The sequence below is a fragment of the Trypanosoma melophagium genome (assembly GCF_022059095.1).
Source record: "Trypanosoma melophagium isolate St. Kilda chromosome Unknown ctg11segment0, whole genome shotgun sequence".
Classification (NCBI taxonomy): domain Eukaryota; phylum Euglenozoa; class Kinetoplastea; order Trypanosomatida; family Trypanosomatidae; genus Trypanosoma; species Trypanosoma melophagium.
The window spans coordinates 493794-512652 of NW_027125137.1; the positions used below are offsets into that span (position 1 = coordinate 493794).

Below are 18859 nucleotides of genomic sequence, written 5' to 3' on the forward strand. Positions count from 1 at the left end.
AGTCTGCGTGAACATCTTGAGATGACGCGCGCCGAGCAAAAGCTGGCGTCAGCAGCAGTGGAAAAGAATGTGGCAGAACGGGAGGCGTCAGTGCAGTCAGCAGCAAGCGAGTTATTGGACTACAAAACGGAAATGTCAGCTCGTGTGGTGTCATTGCAGCGTCTGGCACAGGATTGTCAAGACGAACTGGAGTGTATGCGGCGAATCACTGAGCATGAGATGGACACGCTGGCAGCACAAAACAAATCTCTAGGAAACGAGCTGAAGACGACCGCGGAAGCACTTGTGCGCATCCGCAATGAGTCGAAGATGTACACAAACACGACGAGGGAGAGGATTGCGAATCTGCAGTTAGAGGCAGAGAAGTACTCGGGTATTGTGGAGCTTGTGGAAGAGCAGAATTCAGGACTGCGCGACGCGATCAATCGTGCTCAGGAGCAGCTGCGAAAATCCACTGCCCACACCAGCGAGAAGGATAGCATCAACAACAAGAACCTGATTGAGCAGGGAAACTTCATCAGCAAGGTGTACATGGAGCTTCAGTGCACGCTGGAGGATTTGCGACTTGTTGCGGCACAGCTCTGTGCCGGCTGCCGTCAGCAAATAATTGGGAAACCTGAACCAATGCAGAAGAGGGAAGGTGGAAAGAAAAAGATGCTGGCGCAGTCTGCTAAACGTGGCTCGGCGATTTCACCCTTCGCAGCGAATGACGTTAAGAAAGAGAGCCTTCCAGATGCTAATGGTGTGCGTGATGTCGTTGCGCTGCCCAAAGCGGAAGAAGAAGAACTGTCCCATCTGCGCGATGCGCTGGACGCGCTGAACCGTCGACTGCTGCAGGAACGTGCTGCGCGTGAGGCGGAGCGTCAGTTGGAAGATGAACTCCGAACGAAGCATGATGCCAGCGAAGAGGCAGCGCGACGTGCCGACGCGGAGCGACTGCTACTTGAAAGACAGGACGCAGCGAAGAGAGAAGTTGGAGAAGTTGCGCTGACCTATACGGTGCAGTTCGTTGACGGAAGCTAAAAGCGTGTGGACGCATTTCCAAGCGACACTGTTGGTGTTCTTATCTCGCGTGTGGCTCTTCGTTCTGGCGTTCTTCAGTGCGGCCGATTTCACCTCGCGCAGGTCGTTGAGGAGGGCAGCATTGTCGGTCCGTTGTACCGTCATCTTCGACGTGACGTAACACTGCTGACGGAGGGGGTCACACCGCAGACATTGCTCCTTCTTCGCATCAAACACTACAAGCGACCTGTGCACTGGGACGACGCTGTTACGCAGGAGTGGTTCCTTCGCCAGTTGCAGCAGCATGTGGTGCGCGAGTTTTACCCGGTGGGTGAGGCAGTGGCGGTGCGTCTCGCTTCTTATGAATTGCAAGCGGTATTCGGCGACTACACGGCTCAGAAGGCGTCGCTTTACTTTGACCAGGTGTCCCTTGAGGCATACCTTCCCATTTCTGTATCGGCACACACATACGACTACTGGCAGGAGCGACTGGCTGCCAACCACAGGCGGCGTTCGGGGTTGTCTGCGAGTCAGGCGCGGGTGGGTTATATTGACCTTATTAGCACAACGCCATGGTGGGGCCTCACCTTCTTTGATGTTCGGGACCGCGACAACCGTCCATTTCTCGCAGGTGTGGCTGAGGACGGGCTGTACATCTTCAACGCGACAAATCTGGAGTGTCTTGATGCGCTCCGCTCTACTGATCTTCTTGGGTGGGAGAAATGCCATACTGACGTCGTTGTGAAGCGCCGGGGGTCCAGTAAGATGACACTGTACGGTACAAGCCAGCTGCAGGCCAAGGAGATGGTCGACCTGCTCAACGAGTACTACATGCTACTGCCGACGAACGCACACGATGAGTTGTGTATCAGCATTGGTGACACAGAAGCTGTGTGGGCTGTTCTCGGCAACTCGACGATGTTCGAATTTCCTGTGGTGCATCGTCCTCTCCCTGTGCCCTACAAGTCACGCGTGGCATTTTTGAAGGCAGCGTACATGTCGCCCTGCACGGAGCTCGATGAGTTTGGGCGGCAGCGTACGCCAATACCTGCGCTGCTCCAAGCGATGGACTGCGCTGTGGATGAGGACACCACACTGCAGACCCTAGACCTATCAAGGTGCGACCCACCCCTGGACGACTCCCACTTTGCTGCACTCACTGATATCTTCTACTATGCAATGCTCGAACACGAACCCTCCTACAGGGATGATAGGTGGAATGAAAATGTTACCATTGCGACGTTGCCGCTTTCGCAGCCGTCAGCGATGCGTCAGTCGCTGACCGCACTGTCTTTTCCGAAGATTGCAGTCTTAGCGACTGCATTTCCCTCTCTGCAGACGCTAGATATCTCCTACGTCCCTATCGACAACGCAGCGGAGCATCTTGGCCGTGCACTCTGTAGTGCTTCGCGGCAGCCGCAGAGACTGGTGCTGAGAGGCTGTCGCATTGGAGCACGAGTACTGCAGTTTATCTTGCTTGTGTTTGACTGCCAGCATCCGAGTGCACTACAGCACCTAATACTAGAAGACAGCTTTTTGACCCATGCGGCTCTCCACCCCTTCTGCGAATTGGTCATTGGCGGTCGTACCGCGTTGGTGGGGCTCAATGTGGCCTTCAACCGCTTGGAACCCTCCGGCATTGAGGCGCTTGTGAGGGCCGTACGCACGTCACCGTGGCTACAGGTCCTTGATGTCTCTGGGAATCCGGGACTGCGTCCTCCGTCGACGCGGGCGAATGCTCTTGTTGCGAGGGATATGGGCATCACTCGACTCTCCGTGCGCTCGTGCAATCTGCAATTCCCGCAGTTCGGTCTTCTGGACGCTGAGTTGGCGTCCAACGGCGACATCACTGATCTTGAAATTTCCCTTAACCCCATAGGCAATGGTGTGGATATATTGGCAGCAAAGGATAAGTTTCGCTTCCTCCGTGGAATGAGTGCAATGAACCGCGTGGAGGAGCTGCGCATGAATGAGTGCAGCCTCTCCGAGGATGAAGTAAGTGATGCGCTGGGAGCTGCTCTTGGAGTGAGCCGAACACTTAGGCGTGTTGAGCTTCGGGGCAATGGACTGGCATGCAAAACTGGTTTTCTTTTCTCCACTGTTTACTGATGCCGATGGCACCCACCCCGCGCTATGCGTGTTAGACTTGTGCGAGAATAACATATCATATGCTGGCTGTATGCAGCTTTTTGCTTCTCTTGTACGGAGCGCGTCTTTACTTGAGCTGCATGTGAGTGGAAACAACTTGGGTGTTGCTGCAGAAACGGGAAACTATGCAGAGCTTGTAGCCCTCTTGGAGAAAAGCTCCTCACTTCAGGTAATCTCCCTCAGTAACAACGGGCTGCGTGACGATGCGCTGCAGCGGCCAGGTGAAGGACTCTCCCGCAATACTGCTGTCCACTCACTCAAAGCAAGTGGTAATGTATTTACGCCACTTGGAGTCGCTGGATTTGCACGCCTTGTGCAGACCAACACAGCGCTCAGGACGTTGAACCTCTCGACTGAGGCGCTTCGCGATGATGAAACCGTTTACGTGGAAACGCTCCGCCTACTATCGAGTGCAGGCAGACTGGATGCAGTACTGTTGTAGTAACACTTAGTCACCTCTACACTTCTCTAGAATTTCCTATTATCGTAAATTTAGTAGGCATGTTTTTTACTGCTTTATCATTGGCTCCTCTGAATGATTTTCTCTTTATGTGTTTACTCCCCCTTTCCTGTGCGTTTTTTTCCTTGTGCTCCGTCTGATGTGGGATTGGTCTTTTTTTTTCTTGGTTGCTCATTCCATCATCTTTCTCGTTTGCACTGTTTCCGTTAGTGCCGGTGAGCATTCTAGTTGATTCTATAGCGCCAACTGAGAAGATGTTCTTCGAGGAAGGTGAGGTGGGTAAGCTGTCTGACGGCAACCGATCGCCAAGCAACAACAGCAGCGGCAGGAGTTCCAGTGTGGGCGATGTGCCGCTTCCACCTCTACCACCACCAACCCCACCGTCAAACATCAATGGTATGGCCACGGAAGAGATCTACAGCATCATCAAGGAACTCCGACGGCAAATAGATGACCCAGCGAAGTATGAAGACATAAAGACAATGCTGAGGAAGGAGCCGTCTATCCTGCTTGCCGTGGCTCGTGTGCTGCACGAGTCAACTCTACTGCGGCGTACCGTTGTGAATGCAAGCTCCCAGGTGGAAGAGCAGGTGGTCCCACTCCCAGAGGCACCCGTACCACCGTTGCCTTCAGGGTACGGCAGCTGGGCGTAATGTTAGAACTCAAAGGACCACCCTTGGTGCTCATGTTTTCGCCTTTGATGGGGCATCTGAAAAATGGATACCCACGACCCCCCTATTGTTTTCTCTCTTTTAAATATTCTCTCTTCTATATAGGTTGATTAAGTATAAAGGGTGACACCATGACCCTCCAGGAGCGGCAATACACACTGCCAGCCATGGGCGAACTGCGTTTGGTCGCTTCTGCGGCACTGCACTTACCGACAGTTGTCACGCTTCAACCGTTTGCAGAGGATGGCGGTGAGCAGCCGCGTGCGGATGTGTTTGGAACCGAGCTTTCACCTGGCGTTGCTGTGCGCCTACCTGCTGGTCGCTTCTGTGGCGTATTCTCCCCTACTGGGTGTACGTTGATTGTTTCCGCTCCATCTTCTGTTCACCAGTCTTGCTACGGCACGACATGTGGCGCGACTTGGGCCCGCTCCATCGCCGACATCAATACCCACCTTGAAGTACAGAGAGTGAGGGCACGACGGAGTGGTGTGGACGGATTAGGGCCACGAGCTCTTTTTGTTTCTGACCGTCGTCTTGCCGGGACCAGCACCTACATTCGAATGCTGACAAACTATGCTGTTCGTCTCGGTTACCACCCTCTCCTCCTTGATGCTGCAGTGGACGCACCTCGCTTTGGCTATCCCGGCCATGTTTCTTTGTACGCCGTTCAGCATACAGTGGATATCGAGGAAGAGATGTGCTTTGTTCCCTCCCTACACGCCTACCTAGGTATTGGGAAGCACGAGGATCCCTCCCTCTTCATGCACCTTATGCGGAGCCTGATGCAATTGGGCACCGAGCGCATGGCGCGAAGTGATCGGTGCAGAGTGGGAGGTCTTTTTCTTGACTATGGGATAATTCCACGCCTTCTTGTTGAGGAGGCGGAAGCGTGGGAGTGCTCTGAGGCGCGTCTAGAGGAGCGTAGCAGGACAAACCCGCTTGACGTTCTCGTTGACACTATCATAGAGGCCGACATTGACCATGTTTTTGTGGTGGGAAGTGCCTGGCTGCGTTTTAAAGTGGCACAGCGGCTGCAACAACGACTCGGTGCACCACCGTCCGCCTCGTGGACAACACCGTCGACTTTGTTGTGCAACAGCGGCCTGAAGGTGCAGCTTGCTCTCGTGGACGCACTCCAATGTGGTGCCGTTGCTGAGGATGGTTTCTTCAAACGCCAATGCTGGCTCCACTACTTCTTCGGAACCCGCATATCGGCTATAAGGCCAACTCTTCTCACTTTGGAGCTTTCTCTCGTTCGCCTCGTTCAGCTCGGGAGAGGTGACTCACATTTGATGTCGACGTTCATGCCAATGGAAGACGAGAGTGAGGATCAATCGTCAACAAAAGCACAGAGTGGTGTCTCTCTCACGTATCTTCACCCCCAGGATTTCGATCTTACTGACCGTGTACTGGCGATTAGCTCTGCCACTGAGCATGAGGAGCTGCACGACGGGACTCTACAGCGTATTCCCTTTGCTGTTTTTGAGTCACGTCTACGTCGTGGCTTGGTTATGGGATTCGCTTTGGTTGAATCTATTTCACCCAGTAAAATCACTGTATTAACAAATGCAGCGGGGTTTCGAAAAGAGAAAGGCATCTGCTTCATCCTCACAGAAGAGCGCCTCACCACACAAGCTTCCACAGAGAGCACCAAGACTGCCATATGAAAAAAAAACCGGGTGGTAGCATATTGACACATAACTGGATACTCGATACCTCCCTTACAGGTTGCTATTACCACTTTAATATCTTATTACTGATATTCGTTTTTGTAATAATGACTCCCTATATGCAATGTAATCAGTAATTATTCTCTACACTTCTTCTAGATCAAAGACACAAGTTATGCACTTCCACACCCTCAAGACCACGAGTGTGGCACACCGTGACAGCGGCACGTACTTCCGCCCACTGCTGTGCCTCACTGCGCTGCTGTGCCTCACCCAACTGCTGCTGTACACCCCACAGAGCGCACTGTGCCAAGAAGCTGGAGCCCCCAAGGACACTGTGAAGCTGTTGACGTTGAATATTACGGATCATCCTGTACCAGCCAGTCTGAGAAATTCTTTTGTTGCTGGTTTCAATGCCTCGCTATGGTCTCGCGACTTCACTGTGACTGATGGCATACGTGTTGAGATTGTGGTTAAAGAGACGACGTTTCAGGCATCCGGTGATGTTGTGGAGAGGGCATTGAAGGCTGACCCCGACATTCTGGCATTGCAGGGAATATTCGGTGACACTGCAGTGGAAATCGCTTTACCTGCTCTTGCAAAGCACAGTGTTGTTGCGTTTGCGCCTATAACTGCATTCTCTAGCCTGAGAAAGTGGAACCCCAATGTGTACTTTGTGTGCGCTGAACCTGCTGCTGAGCTGCTTGCACTTGTGAACCACGCTGTGAATACGCTGCGTGTGCGTAGACTCGGATTCATGTATTTACAGAATGAATATTTTGGAAATTCTGATTACGAGCAAGCTGAACGATTCATTTCTTCAATGGGTTATGAGTTTTGTGGTGTGTTTACTCTGAAGAGCTCTCTCAGTGAACCTGCTGAAGGTGGAGCTTTCAATGCTATGTGGGAAGCATTTGCGGACACCCGACCACAGGCTGTTATTGTGTTTGGTGCAGCAGTTGAGGACACTGCGGAGTTCATCAAGCGGATGCTGACGGACAGACGTACTGCTGGTGCCTATTTGCTGGGTTACTCTCTTCTGCAGAGCATGCTCTTAAGTGTGTGGCGTGAGGCAGTGGATAATAGTGTTCGTTTTCTGAGTGGCCAGGTGATCACGACAGGCACAAACCCACTTGCCAATGACACAGGGTTCACTGCAATCCGGCGCTTCCAGAAGGCAATGAAGACGTATCTCAGTGAAAGTGATCAGACCATCTTCGAGGATCACCAGCACTTTTTGAATTATGACACTGATGGTGAGATGATGGTTGCTGGGTGGATTACTGGTGAGGTGCTTCTGCAGGCAATGAGTAGCCGTGAGTGGCTGAAGGACAGGGCATCTTTTGTAGCATCACTGTTTGACCAGCGTCGGTATTTGATTGACGATATTGTGATTGGTGACTATGGTAGTGACTGCCGATGCTGTTTCTGCATCTCAGGGCGCTGTGTGCTACTGTAACCAGGGTGGGCGAACTGTGTTTTTGAAGCGTTTTGTGAAGGACTTTCGAGCAGAGAAAATTATTGGTGGCGACCTACAGCTGGATCCGAAAGAATGCTACAGTGCCAAGAATATGCTGAAATCAACATTGGTTGAGGCTGCAGTTTTTATGGATGACAGTAGTCTTGCAGTGCATACATTGAGTGAATTTGCTATTGGAATACTTGCTGCGTTTGATAGCTATGACTCTTCCACATTGTCTAGTTATTTGGCGTTACTACCTATTGCTTCAACCGTATCGGACGCCCATCTTGCCCTAAGAAGGACTGCGCAAGATACCCTGGTTCATGCCGTTGCTGGTATCGTCACGGAGGCGATGTTGGATGTCTCGAATGTGACGTTTATTGACCCAATGTTGCTACAGCCGCGGCTGAACAAGTTCAGGAAGCACGTGATCCACCTGTCGCCCACGGTGGAGCAGGAGCTGTTCGTGCTTGCGCAGTACCTCGGGAACAAGACTGGTGCCACTGCGGCCGCTGTGATCCGCTGCGATGAGGCGGCTGCGGTTGAGGATGTGCTGCGGCGGTCGCTGGTGACGTTTGGCGGGTCACTGCGGTCGGCGGCGCTGCTGGCTGGTGGCGACTCGCTGGCGGGCCGTCTGCCGTCGAGTGGCGCTGTGTTCGTGGTGGGCCTTGCGGATGGCGATGCCGCCTTGATTGCGGGGCACCTGACGAAGCACAGCGGTGTGCGTGTGTTTGTCCTGTTCTCCGAGCTGTCACTGCGGTACGCTGAGTTCACTGCTGCGTTCGATGGGAGTGGAAGTGCCGACCGCCTTGTGTTTGCGACGAGCCTGCCGCACTGGGCCGATGAGAAGACGGAGTCCGAGACTGTGCGGAAGTTCCACACTGCTGTAACGAATGAGACAGATAGGACGCCGCTGTCGTTGAGGGCATTTGCGAATACAAGAGTGTTGGGGAGTATTCTTTTCGGCGGTCGTGGCACAACTGCTGCACTATTAGCTAGATTTTTTTACATGTCCCCTCTAGTTGCACTGGATGACATGGTGTATGGATCATTTTACGAGTATGGCTACTGTCCGAGCGATGGAAATTTCGACGGCAGATCCTGTGCTGTGAATTACGGAGCGACGCATATATCTGTGTGGTCGATGTCGCGTGCACTGAACCCCACTGTGCCGGAGCTGTTTCCTCCTGTAACCCCATCGATGGAGTATGTGGAACCCGTTTCCGGTGGTCTCCCACTGCAGCAGCTGATTGGTATCATTGTGGGCTCTGTTGCTGGTGTTGTACTACTTGTTGGTTTGCTCGTGTGGCTGCTCTGGCGACGCAGTGCGCGTGACAATGCGAATGCACCGAAGGAGCCGACGGACCCCGTGACGCTTGTGTTCACTGACATTGAGAGCAGCACGGCGCTGTGGTCTGCGTGTCCGGAGATCATGCCCGACGCTGTGGCGACGCACCACCGCCTGATCCGCGCGCTGATTGCGAAGTACCGCTGCTACGAGGTGAAGACGATTGGCGAGTCGTTCATGATTGCGAGCAGGAGTGTGTTTGCGGCTGTGCAGCTTGTGCGTGAGCTGCAGCAGTCGTTCCTGCATCATGACTGGGGGACGAGTGCCATTGATGACGCTTACCACGTGTTCGAGGAGGGGAAGGCTGCGGAGGACGACGAGTACGTGCCGCCGACTGCACGCCTCGACGCTGCTGTGTACCGGCAGTACTGGAACGGCCTGCGTGTGCGTGCTGCGGTGCACACCGGGCTTGCGGACATCCGGCACGACGAGGTGACGAAGGGGTACGACTACTACGGCAGCACATCCAACACGGCTTCGCGCACGGAGAGCGTTGCGAACGGCGGGCAGGTGCTGCTGACGCGGGCGGCGTACAAGGCGCTGAGCACGGCTGAGCGTGAGCAGGTGGACGTGACTGCGCTGGGCCCTGTGGCGCTGCGTGGCGTGCCGAAGCCTGTGGAGATGTACCAGCTGGACGCAGTGCCCGGCCGCACCTTCGCTGCACTGCGGCTTGACAGGGGAATAGACGTTGCAGAAGGTTTGGTGGATACTGACGGTGCCTCGAGCAGTGCGCGTATTTCAGGGTGCAGCACACTGAGTGGGAATACACATTCGATCGCCTTCGTGTTAACAGTGATGTATGGTATCTTTCCACCGGCTCAGCGACTGAAGCTACTGCTGCCACTGTGTGAGCGCTGGAATGTTTGTGTGCCACCCAAGGCTAACTCTCTGTGTGAGGATGACTATTGCCGTGCGGTGATACAGCGACTGGCTTTGAAGGCTGGCCGTGTGCGTGACAGGAACGGCGATAATGATGATGTGGAAACGTTATTCACAATGAGCACTTTCCTGTCTATGTATAACAGATGTGACTCCACTGAGGGTGAAGACAAAATGGAAGTTGTCGACTTTGGTGTTGTTGATGCTACCTCGGCTGGACGGAACGGATCTTCCAGTTCCTATTCTGTGGTTGTGGACGACATCTGTTCATCAACGTGGGATTCTGATTTCACTATTTACGCCAAGGGCTGTGTGTAGGAAGGCTACTGTAATAGATACGACGCGGAGGTTCCGCATCTTGGGGTTTTGGCTTTTTAGTAGTGGTTATTTACATTCTGTTTCGAAGAACTTAGTTTTTTTAGCATTACATGTATTTTTATAGGATTGCAATCACGAGTGTGCATGTGTGTTCTGCGTTACTCTCGTGGCGTCACCTCCCTGGAATGGGTGTGTAACGAGCAATGCTAGGACGTACAAGTCCTAGTCATTGTTTACCTTTTTTTTGTCATCAATGGTATTTTTTCTTGTGATGTATATCTTATTTTTAGCACATTATTCCCCACTATGTATGTAGTTCTGCAGCACTGCATTCACGTTGTGCTGGCTTTTGTGGGGAATGTGCACTCTGTGAATGGTGACTGAGCATGTTGGATGTGGTGTGGGAGAGCGAATATGTTGTCCATTTGGAATTTTACTCTGTTTTTTGCTTCTGCTTCTTTGCTGCTTTCTGCACTACCCTGTGTTTCTTCTCTTCTCCCTTCATTAGTGCTTGCATGTGTGACCAAATTCCATGACGGATCGTTAGGGATGACGTATGTCGCTGTGTCTAGCTGTCCTCATCCTTCTTTTCCTTTCTCTGTGTGTGACTACGAATGTGGGTGCACGTTCCGTGTTGTACCATCCTTGTGATACACACCTGTTTTTAAATGTGGAGCACTGTTGCCGTTGCTGTCCTCGAATCACTGTTGCCCTCTGTGCTTCTTACATGCCACCCTTTTATATATTTAATAGTGGCGGAATGCTTGGCCTACTGCTGCCTTGGTGTGCTGTCTCCACACAACCTGGCTCTCTTTTCTTTCCATTCTATTCCCTCCCCCTACACACTCTCTCTTCAGTTTCAAGACACAAGTTATGCACTTCCACACCCTCAAGACCACGAGTGTGGCACACCGTGACAGCGGCACGTACTTCCGCCCACTGCTGTGCCTCACTGCGCTGCTGTGCCTCACCCAACTGCTGCTGTACACCCCACAGAGCGCACTGTGCCAAGAAGCTGGAGCCCCCAAGGACACTGTGAAGCTGTTGACGTTGAATATTACGGATCATCCTGTACCAGCCAGTCTGAGAAATGCTTTTGTTGCTGGTTTCAATGCCTCGCTATGGTCTCGCGACTTCACTGTGACTGATGGCATACGTGTTGAGATTGTGGTTAAAGAGACGACGTTTCAGGCATCCGGTGATGTTGTGGAGAGGGCATTGAAGGCTGACCCCGACATTCTGGCATTGCAGGGAATATTCGGTGACACTGCAGTGGAAATCGCTTTACCTGCTCTTGCAAAGCACAGTGTTGTTGCGTTTGCGCCTATAACTGCATTCTCTAGCCTGAGAAAGTGGAACCCCAATGTGTACTTTGTGTGCGCTGAACCTGCTGCTGAGCTGCTTGCACTTGTGAACCACGCTGTGAATACGCTGCGTGTGCGTAGACTCGGATTCATGTATTTACAGAATGAATATTTTGGAAATTCTGATTACGAGCAAGCTGAACGATTCATTTCTTCAATGGGTTATGAGTTTTGTGGTGTGTTTACTCTGAAGAGCTCTCTCAGTGAACCTGCTGAAGGTGGAGCTTTCAATGCTATGTGGGAAGCATTTGCGGACACCCGACCACAGGCTGTTATTGTGTTTGGTGCAGCAGTTGAGGAGACTGCGGAGTTCATCAAGCGGATGCTGACGGACAGACGCACTGCTGGTGCCTATTTGCTGGGTTACTCTCTTCTGCAGAGCATGCTCTTAAGTGTGTGGCGTGAGGCAGTGGATAATAGTGTTCGCTTTCTGAGTGGCCAGGTGATCACGACGGGCACAAACCCACTTGCCAATGACACAGGGTTCACTGCAATCCGGCGCTTCCAGAAGGCAATGAAGACGTATCTCAGTGAAAGTGATCAGACCATCTTCGAGGATCACCAGCACTTTTTGAATTATGACACTGATGGTGAGATGATGGTTGCTGGGTGGATTACTGGTGAGGTGCTTGTGCAGGCAATGAGTAGCCGTGAGTGGCTGAAGGACAGGGCATCTTTTGTAGCATCACTGTTTGACCAGCGTCGGTATTTGATTGACGATATTGTGATTGGTGACTATGGTAGTGACTGCCGTGCTGTTTCTGCATCTCAGGGCGCTGTGTGCTGCTGTAACCAGGGTGGGCGAACTGTGTTTTTGAAGCGTTTTGTGAAGGACTTTCGAGCAGAGAAAATTATTGGTGGCGACCTACAGCTGGATCCGAAAGAATGCTACAGTGCCAAGAATATGCTGAAATCAACATTGGTTGAGGCTGCAGTTTTTATGGATGACAGTAGTCTTGCAGTGCATACATTGAGTGAATTTGCTATTGGAATACTTGCTGCGTTTGATAGCTATGACTCTTCCACATTGTCTAGTTATTTGGCGTTACTACCTATTGCTTCAACCGTATCGGACGCCCATCTTGCCCTAAGAAGGACTGCGCAAGATACCCTGGTTCATGCCGTTGCTGGTATCGTCACGGAGGCGATGTTGGATGTCTCGAATGTGACGTTTATTGACCCAATGTTGCTACAGCCGCGGCTGAACAAGTTCAGGAAGCACGTGATCCACCTGTCGCCCACGGTGGAGCAGGAGCTGTTCGTGCTTGCGCAGTACCTCGGGAACAAGACTGGTGCCACTGCGGCCGCTGTGATCCGCTGCGATGAGGCGGCTGCGGTTGAGGATGTGCTGCGGCGGTCGCTGGTGACGTTTGGCGGGTCACTGCGGTCGGCGGCGCTGCTGGCTGGTGGCGACTCGCTGGCGGGCCGTCTGCCGTCGAGTGGCGCTGTGTTCGTGGTGGGCCTTGCGGATGGCGATGCCGCTTTGATTGCGGGGCACCTGACGAAGCACAGCGGTGTGCGTGTGTTTGTCCTGTTCTCCGAGCTGTCACTGCGGTACGCTGAGTTCACTGCTGCTTTCGATGGGAGTGGCATTGCTGACCGCCTTGTGTTTGCGACGAGCCTGCCGCACTGGGCCGATGAGAAGACGGTTTCTGAGATCGTGCAGAAGTTCCATGCTGCTGTTTTGAATGCGACGGAGAGGACGCCGCTGTCGTTGAGGGCATTTGCGAATACAAGAGTGGTGGGGAGTATTCTTTTCGGCGGTCGTGGCACAACTGCTGCACTATTGGTTAGCTTTTTTTACATGTCCTCTCTAGTTGCAGTGGATGACATGGTGTATGGATCATTTTACGAGTATGGCTACTGTCCGAGCGATGGAACTTTCGACGGCAGATCCTGTGCTGTGAATTACGGAGCGACTTATATATCTGTGTGGTCGATGTCGCGTGCACTGAACCCCACGGTGCCGGAGCTGTTTCCTCCTGTAACCCCATCGATGGAGTATGTGGAACCCGTTTCCGGTGGTCTCCCACTGCAGCAGCTGATTGGTATCATTGTGGGCTCTGTTGCTGGTGTTGTACTACTTGTTGGTTTGCTCGTGTGGCTGCTCTGGCGACGCAGTGCGCGTGACAATGCGAATGCACCGAAGGAGCCGACGGACCCCGTGACGCTTGTGTTCACTGACATTGAGAGCAGCACGGCGCTGTGGTCTGCGTGTCCGGAGATCATGCCCGACGCTGTGGCGACGCACCACCGCCTGATCCGCGCGCTGATTGCGAAGTACCGCTGCTACGAGGTGAAGACGATTGGCGACTCGTTCATGATTGCGAGCAGGAGTGTGTTTGCGGCTGTGCAGCTTGTGCGTGAGCTGCAGCAGTCGTTCCTGCATCATGACTGGGGGACGAGTGCCATTGACGACGCGTACCACGAGTTCGAGGAGGGGAAGGCTGCGGAGGACGACGAGTACGTGCCGCCGACTGCACGCCTCGACGCTGCTGTGTACCGGCAGTACTGGAACGGCCTGCGTGTGCGTGCTGGGATGCACACCGGGCTTGCGGACATCCGGCACGACGAGGTGACGAAGGGGTACGACTACTACGGCAGCACATCCAACACGGCTGCGCGCACGGAGAGCGTTGCGAACGGCGGGCAGGTGCTGCTGACGCGGGCGGCGTACATGGCGCTGAGCACGGCTGAGCGTGAGCAGGTGGACGTGACTGCGCTGGGCCCTGTGGCGCTGCGTGGCGTGCCGAAGCCTGTGGAGATGTACCAGCTGGACGCAGTGCCTGGCCGCACCTTCGCTGCACTGCGGCTTGGCAGGGAAATACACGTTGCAGAAGGTTTGGTGGATACTGACGGTGCCTCGAGCAGTGCGCGTATTTCAGGGTGCAGCACACTGAGTGGGAATACACATTCGATCGCCACCGTGCTAACAGTGGTGTATGGTATCTTCCCACCGGCTCAGCGACTGAAGCTACTGCTGCCACTGTGTGAGCGCTGGAATGTTTGTGTGCCACCCAAGGCTAACTCTCTGTGTGAGGATGACTATTGCCGTGCGGTGATACAGCGACTGGCTTTGAAGACTGGCTGTGTGCGTGACAGGAACGGCGATAAGGATGATGTGGAAACGTTATCCACAATGAGCACTTTCCCGTCTATGTATAACAGAGGTGACTTCACTGAGGGTGAAGACAAAATGGAACTTGCCAACTTTGGTGTTGTTGATGCTACCTCGGCTGGACGGAACGGATCTTCCAGTTCCTATTCTGTGGTTGTGGACGACATCTGTTCATCAACGTGGGATTCTGATTTCACTATTTACGCCAAGGGCTGTGTGTAGGAAGGCTACTGTAATAGATACGACGCGGAGGTTCCGCATCTTGGGGTTTTGGCTTTTTAGCAGTGGTTATTTACATTCTGTTTCGAAGAACTTATTTTTTTAGCATTACATGTATTTTTATAGGATTGTAATCACGAGTGTGCATGTGTGTTCTGCGTTACTCTCGTGGCGTCACCTCCCTGGAATGGGTGTGTAACGAGCAATGCTAGGACGTACAAGTCTTAGTCATTGGTTACCTTTTTTTTGTCATCAATGGTATTTTTTCTTGTGATGTATATCTTATTTTTAGCACATTATTCCCCACTATGTATGTAGTTCTGCAGCACTGCATTCACGTTGTGCTGGCTTTTGTGGGGAATGTGCACTCTGTGAATGGTGACTGAGCATGTTGGATGTGGTGTGGGAGAGCGAATATGTTGTCCATTTGGAATTTTACTCTGTTTTTTGCTTCTGCTTCTTTGCTGCTTTCTGCACTACCCTGTGTTTCTTCTCTTCTCCCTTCATTAGTGCTTACATGTGTGACCAAATTCCATGACGGATCGTTAGGGATGACGTATGTCGCTGTGTCTAGCTGTCCTCATCCTTCTTTTCCTTTCTCTGTGTGTGACTACGAATGTGGGTGCACGTTCCGTGTTGTACCATCCTTGTGATACACACCTGTTTTTAAATGTGGAGCACTGTTGCCGTTGCTGTCCTCGAATCACTGTTGCCCTCTGTGCTTCTTACATGCCACCCTTTTATATATTTAATAGTGGCGGAATGCTTGGCCTACTGCTGCCTTGGTGTGCTGTCTCCACACAACCTGGCTCTCTTTTCTTTCCATTCTATTCCCTCCCCCTACACACTCTCTCTTCAGTTTCAAGACACAAGTTATGCACTTCCACACCCTCAAGACCACGAGTGTGGCACACCGTGACAGCGGCACGTACTTCCGCCCACTGCTGTGCCTCACTGCGCTGCTGTGCCTCACCCAACTGCTGCTGTACACCCCACAGAGCGCACTGTGCCAAGAAGCTGGAGCCCCCAAGGACACTGTGAAGCTGTTGACGTTGAATATTACGGATCTTCCTGTACCAGCCAGTCTGAGAAATTCTTTTGTTGCTGGTTTCAATGCCTCGCTATGGTCGCGCGACTTCACTGTGACTGATGGCATACGTGTTGAGATTGTGGTTAAAGAGACGACGTTTCAGGCATCCGGTGATGTTGTGGAGAGGGCATTGAAGGCTGACCCTGACATTCTGGCATTGCAGGGAATAATCGGTGACACTGTAGTGGAAATCACTTTACCTGCTGTTGCAAAGCACAGTGTTGTTGCGTTTGCACCTCTAACTGCATTCTCTAGCCTGAGAAAGTGGAACCCCAATGTGTACTTTGTGCGCGCTGAACCTGCTGCTGAGCTGCTTGCACTTTTGAACCACGCTGTGAATACGCTGCGTGTGCGTAGACTCGGATTCATGTATTTACAGAATGAATATTTTGGAAATTCTGATTACGAGCAAGCTGAACGAGTCATGTCTTCCATGGGTTATGAGTTTTGTGGTGTGTTTACTCTGAAGAGCTCTCTTAATGAATCTGCTGAAGGTGGAGTTTTCAATGCTATGTGGGAAGCATTTGCGGACACCCGACCACAGGCTGTTATTGTGTTTGGTGCAGGAATTGAGGCCACTGCGGAGTTCATCAAGCGGATGCTGACGGACAGACGCACTGCTGGTGCCTATTTGCTGGGTTTCTCTCTTCTGCAGACCATGCTCTTAAGTGTGTGGCGTGAGGCAGTGGATAATGGTGTTCGTTTTCTGAGTGGCCAGGTGATCACGACGGGCACAAACCCACTTGCCAAGGACACAGGGTTCACTGCAATCCGGCGCTTCCAGAAGGCAATGAAGACGTATCTCAGTGAAAGTGATCAGACCATCTTCGAGGATCACCAGCACTTTTTGAATTATGACACTGATGGTGAGATGATGGTTGCTGGGTGGATTGCTGGTGAGGTGCTTCTGCAGGCAATGAGTAGCCGTGAGTGGCTGAAGGACAGGGCATCTTTTGTAGCATCACTGTTTGACCAGCGTCGGTATTTGATTGACGATATTGTGATTGGTGACTATGGTAGTGACTGCGATGCTGTTTCTGCATCTCAGGGCGCTGTGTGCTACTGTAACCAGGGTGGGCGAACTGTGTTTTTGAAGCGTTTTGTGAAGGACTTTCGAGCAGAGAAAATTATTGGTGGCGACCTACAGCTGGATCCGAAAGAATGCTACAGTGCCAAGAATACGCTGATATCAAGATTGGTTGAGGCTGCAGTTTTTATGGATGACAGTAGTCTTGCAGTGCATACATTGAGTGAATTTGCTATTGGAATACTTGCTGCGTTTGATAGCTACGACTCTTCCACATTGTCTACTTATTTGGCGTTACTACCTATTGCTTCAACCGTATCGGACGCCCATGTTGCCCTAAGAAGGACTGCGCAAGATACCCTGGTTCATGCCGTTGCTGGTATCGTCACGGAGGCGATGTTGGATGTCCCGAATGTGACGTTTATTGACCCACTGTTGCTACAGCCGCGGCTGAACAAGTTCAGGAAGCACGTGATCCACCTGTCGCCCACGGTGGAGCAGGAGCTGTTCGTGCTTGCGCAGTACCTCGGGAACAAGACTGGTGCCACTGCGGCCGCTGTGATCCGCTGCGATGAGGCGGCTGCGGTTGAGGATGTGCTGCGGCGGTCGCTGGTGACGTTTGGCGGGTCACTGCGGTCGGCGGCGCTGCTGGCTGGTGGCGACTCGCTGGCAGGCCGTCTGCCGTCGAGTGGCGCTGTGTTCGTGGTGGGCCTTGCGGATGGCGATGCCGCTTTGATTGCGGGGCACCTGACGAAGCACAGCGGTGTGCGTGTGTTTGTCCTGTTCTCCGAGCTGTCACTGCGGTACGCTGAGTTCACTGCTGCTTTCGATGGGAGTGGCATTGCTGACCGCCTTGTGTTTGCGACGAGCCTGCCGCACTGGGCCGATGAGAAGACGGTTTCTGAGATCGTGCAGAAGTTCCATGCTGCTGTTTTGAATGCGACGGAGAGGACGCCGCTGTCGTTGAGGGCATTTGCGAATACAAGAGTGGTGGGGAGTATTCTTTTCGGCGGTCGTGGCACAACTGCTGCACTATTGGTTAGCTTTTTTTACATGTCCTCTCTAGTTGCAGTGGATGACATGGTGTATGGATCATTTTACGAGTATGGCTACTGTCCGAGCGATGGAAATTTCGACGGCAGATCCTGTGCTGTGAATTACGGAGCGACGCATATATCTGTGTGGTCGCTGTTCCATGTTGTGTTCCCTATTATAGCCATACTTTTTTCCCCTATGGCCTTATCGGTTGTCTACGTTAATATTCTTCTGTTAATCCTCCTTCATACATGTGTGTGCGACCCTTCATCTTTTTAATGTGTTGCTTTGTATCGCTTTTCGTTACTGTAATACTTGGTGTTTTTTTGGCTGTGCTTGTTTTTTTTTATTTGCGTGTGACTACCTGATTGTGTTTGGCATCCCATCTGTGGACAATGAGGAAAGACGGAGACGCCGTAATCTGCAGCGGAGTACGTGTTGGCGGTACCCTGGTGTGTCACGGAGGAGAAACAACTTCACTGGTGAGATGTTGGTATTGTATGTACTTGCACGGCACCCATTACAGGGCTACAGGTATTCAGCAGCAGTGCTGAAGGAAGTACTAGAGTACCATGATGTTTTGGTAGCCATGATCTGTGGACAGTCCAAAATGGGTGGAATATTCTATTTCGGAGGAGTCTATCTGAAAGTCTTTGAAGTTAGGGTTTGCATTAATTTCTTTTTTTTTTTATAGTTTTCGAGTTTTTTTTTCAATTTTAAAATGTGTTTTTGTTGTTGTTGTCTTTTAATATCATTTCTTACATCTGCCGTGGAATATTCTTTTGCTGTTAGTGTTAAATCTCTACTGCTCTCTTTACTTCCTCTATCGTTGTACTTGATGTGCTCTGGCAATATTTGTAGCAGTGCAATTTGTATCATATGGGGCTCTTGAAATGTGTACTTGCTACGAGTTCCGTAATGATTTAACATATTTACGAAATAAACTGTGGGTGTATGGCTCATATGTTTAGTAATGGCATAGAGTGTTCTCGAAAAGAGTATTTTTTCTTTCTTTTTTCTTTTTGGTGATGGTGGGTGGGGGGATAAC

General features: G+C 51.9%; 7 protein-coding genes across 7 annotated transcripts; all 7 read left to right on the forward strand.

Annotated features, from left to right (window-relative positions):
* Positions 1-21: 21 nt before the first annotated feature.
* On the forward strand, positions 22-3111 carry LSM04_003767 (FERM central domain; the record flags this gene model as incomplete). Its single annotated transcript, XM_067330572.1, has 2 exons — positions 22-1004; positions 1047-3111. 2 exons carry the CDS (start codon positions 22-24, stop codon positions 3109-3111), a joined length of 3048 nt encoding a protein of 1015 aa, XP_067194536.1.
* A 70-nt stretch (positions 3112-3181) lies between these two features.
* On the forward strand, positions 3182-3592 carry LSM04_008606 (uncharacterized protein; the record flags this gene model as incomplete). Its single annotated transcript, XM_067330573.1, has 1 exon — positions 3182-3592. One exon carries the CDS (start codon positions 3182-3184, stop codon positions 3590-3592), a length of 411 nt encoding a protein of 136 aa, XP_067194632.1.
* A 272-nt stretch (positions 3593-3864) lies between these two features.
* LSM04_003759 (uncharacterized protein) lies at positions 3865-4263 on the forward strand (the record flags this gene model as incomplete). Its single annotated transcript, XM_067330574.1, has 1 exon — positions 3865-4263. The coding sequence occupies one exon, from the start codon at positions 3865-3867 to the stop codon at positions 4261-4263; it is 399 nt and encodes a 132-aa protein (XP_067194534.1).
* A 149-nt stretch (positions 4264-4412) lies between these two features.
* Positions 4413-5948, forward strand: LSM04_009734 (Polyribonucleotide 5'-hydroxyl-kinase Clp1; the record flags this gene model as incomplete). Its single annotated transcript, XM_067330575.1, has 1 exon — positions 4413-5948. One exon carries the CDS (start codon positions 4413-4415, stop codon positions 5946-5948), a length of 1536 nt encoding a protein of 511 aa, XP_067194668.1.
* A 178-nt stretch (positions 5949-6126) lies between these two features.
* Positions 6127-9958, forward strand: LSM04_003597 (Adenylyl cyclase class-3/4/guanylyl cyclase; the record flags this gene model as incomplete). The annotated part of the gene is made up of 2 exons (XM_067330576.1): positions 6127-7398; positions 7439-9958. The coding sequence occupies 2 exons, from the start codon at positions 6127-6129 to the stop codon at positions 9956-9958; spliced, it is 3792 nt and encodes a 1263-aa protein (XP_067194530.1).
* Positions 9959-10831: 873 nt separating this feature from the next.
* LSM04_007808 (Adenylyl cyclase class-3/4/guanylyl cyclase) lies at positions 10832-14662 on the forward strand (the record flags this gene model as incomplete). Its single annotated transcript, XM_067330577.1, has 1 exon — positions 10832-14662. One exon carries the CDS (start codon positions 10832-10834, stop codon positions 14660-14662), a length of 3831 nt encoding a protein of 1276 aa, XP_067194617.1.
* Positions 14663-15534: 872 nt separating this feature from the next.
* On the forward strand, positions 15535-18090 carry LSM04_008184 (Leucine-binding protein domain; the record flags this gene model as incomplete). The annotated part of the gene is made up of 1 exon (XM_067330578.1): positions 15535-18090. The coding sequence occupies one exon, from the start codon at positions 15535-15537 to the stop codon at positions 18088-18090; it is 2556 nt and encodes an 851-aa protein (XP_067194626.1).
* Positions 18091-18859: the final 769 nt, after the last annotated feature.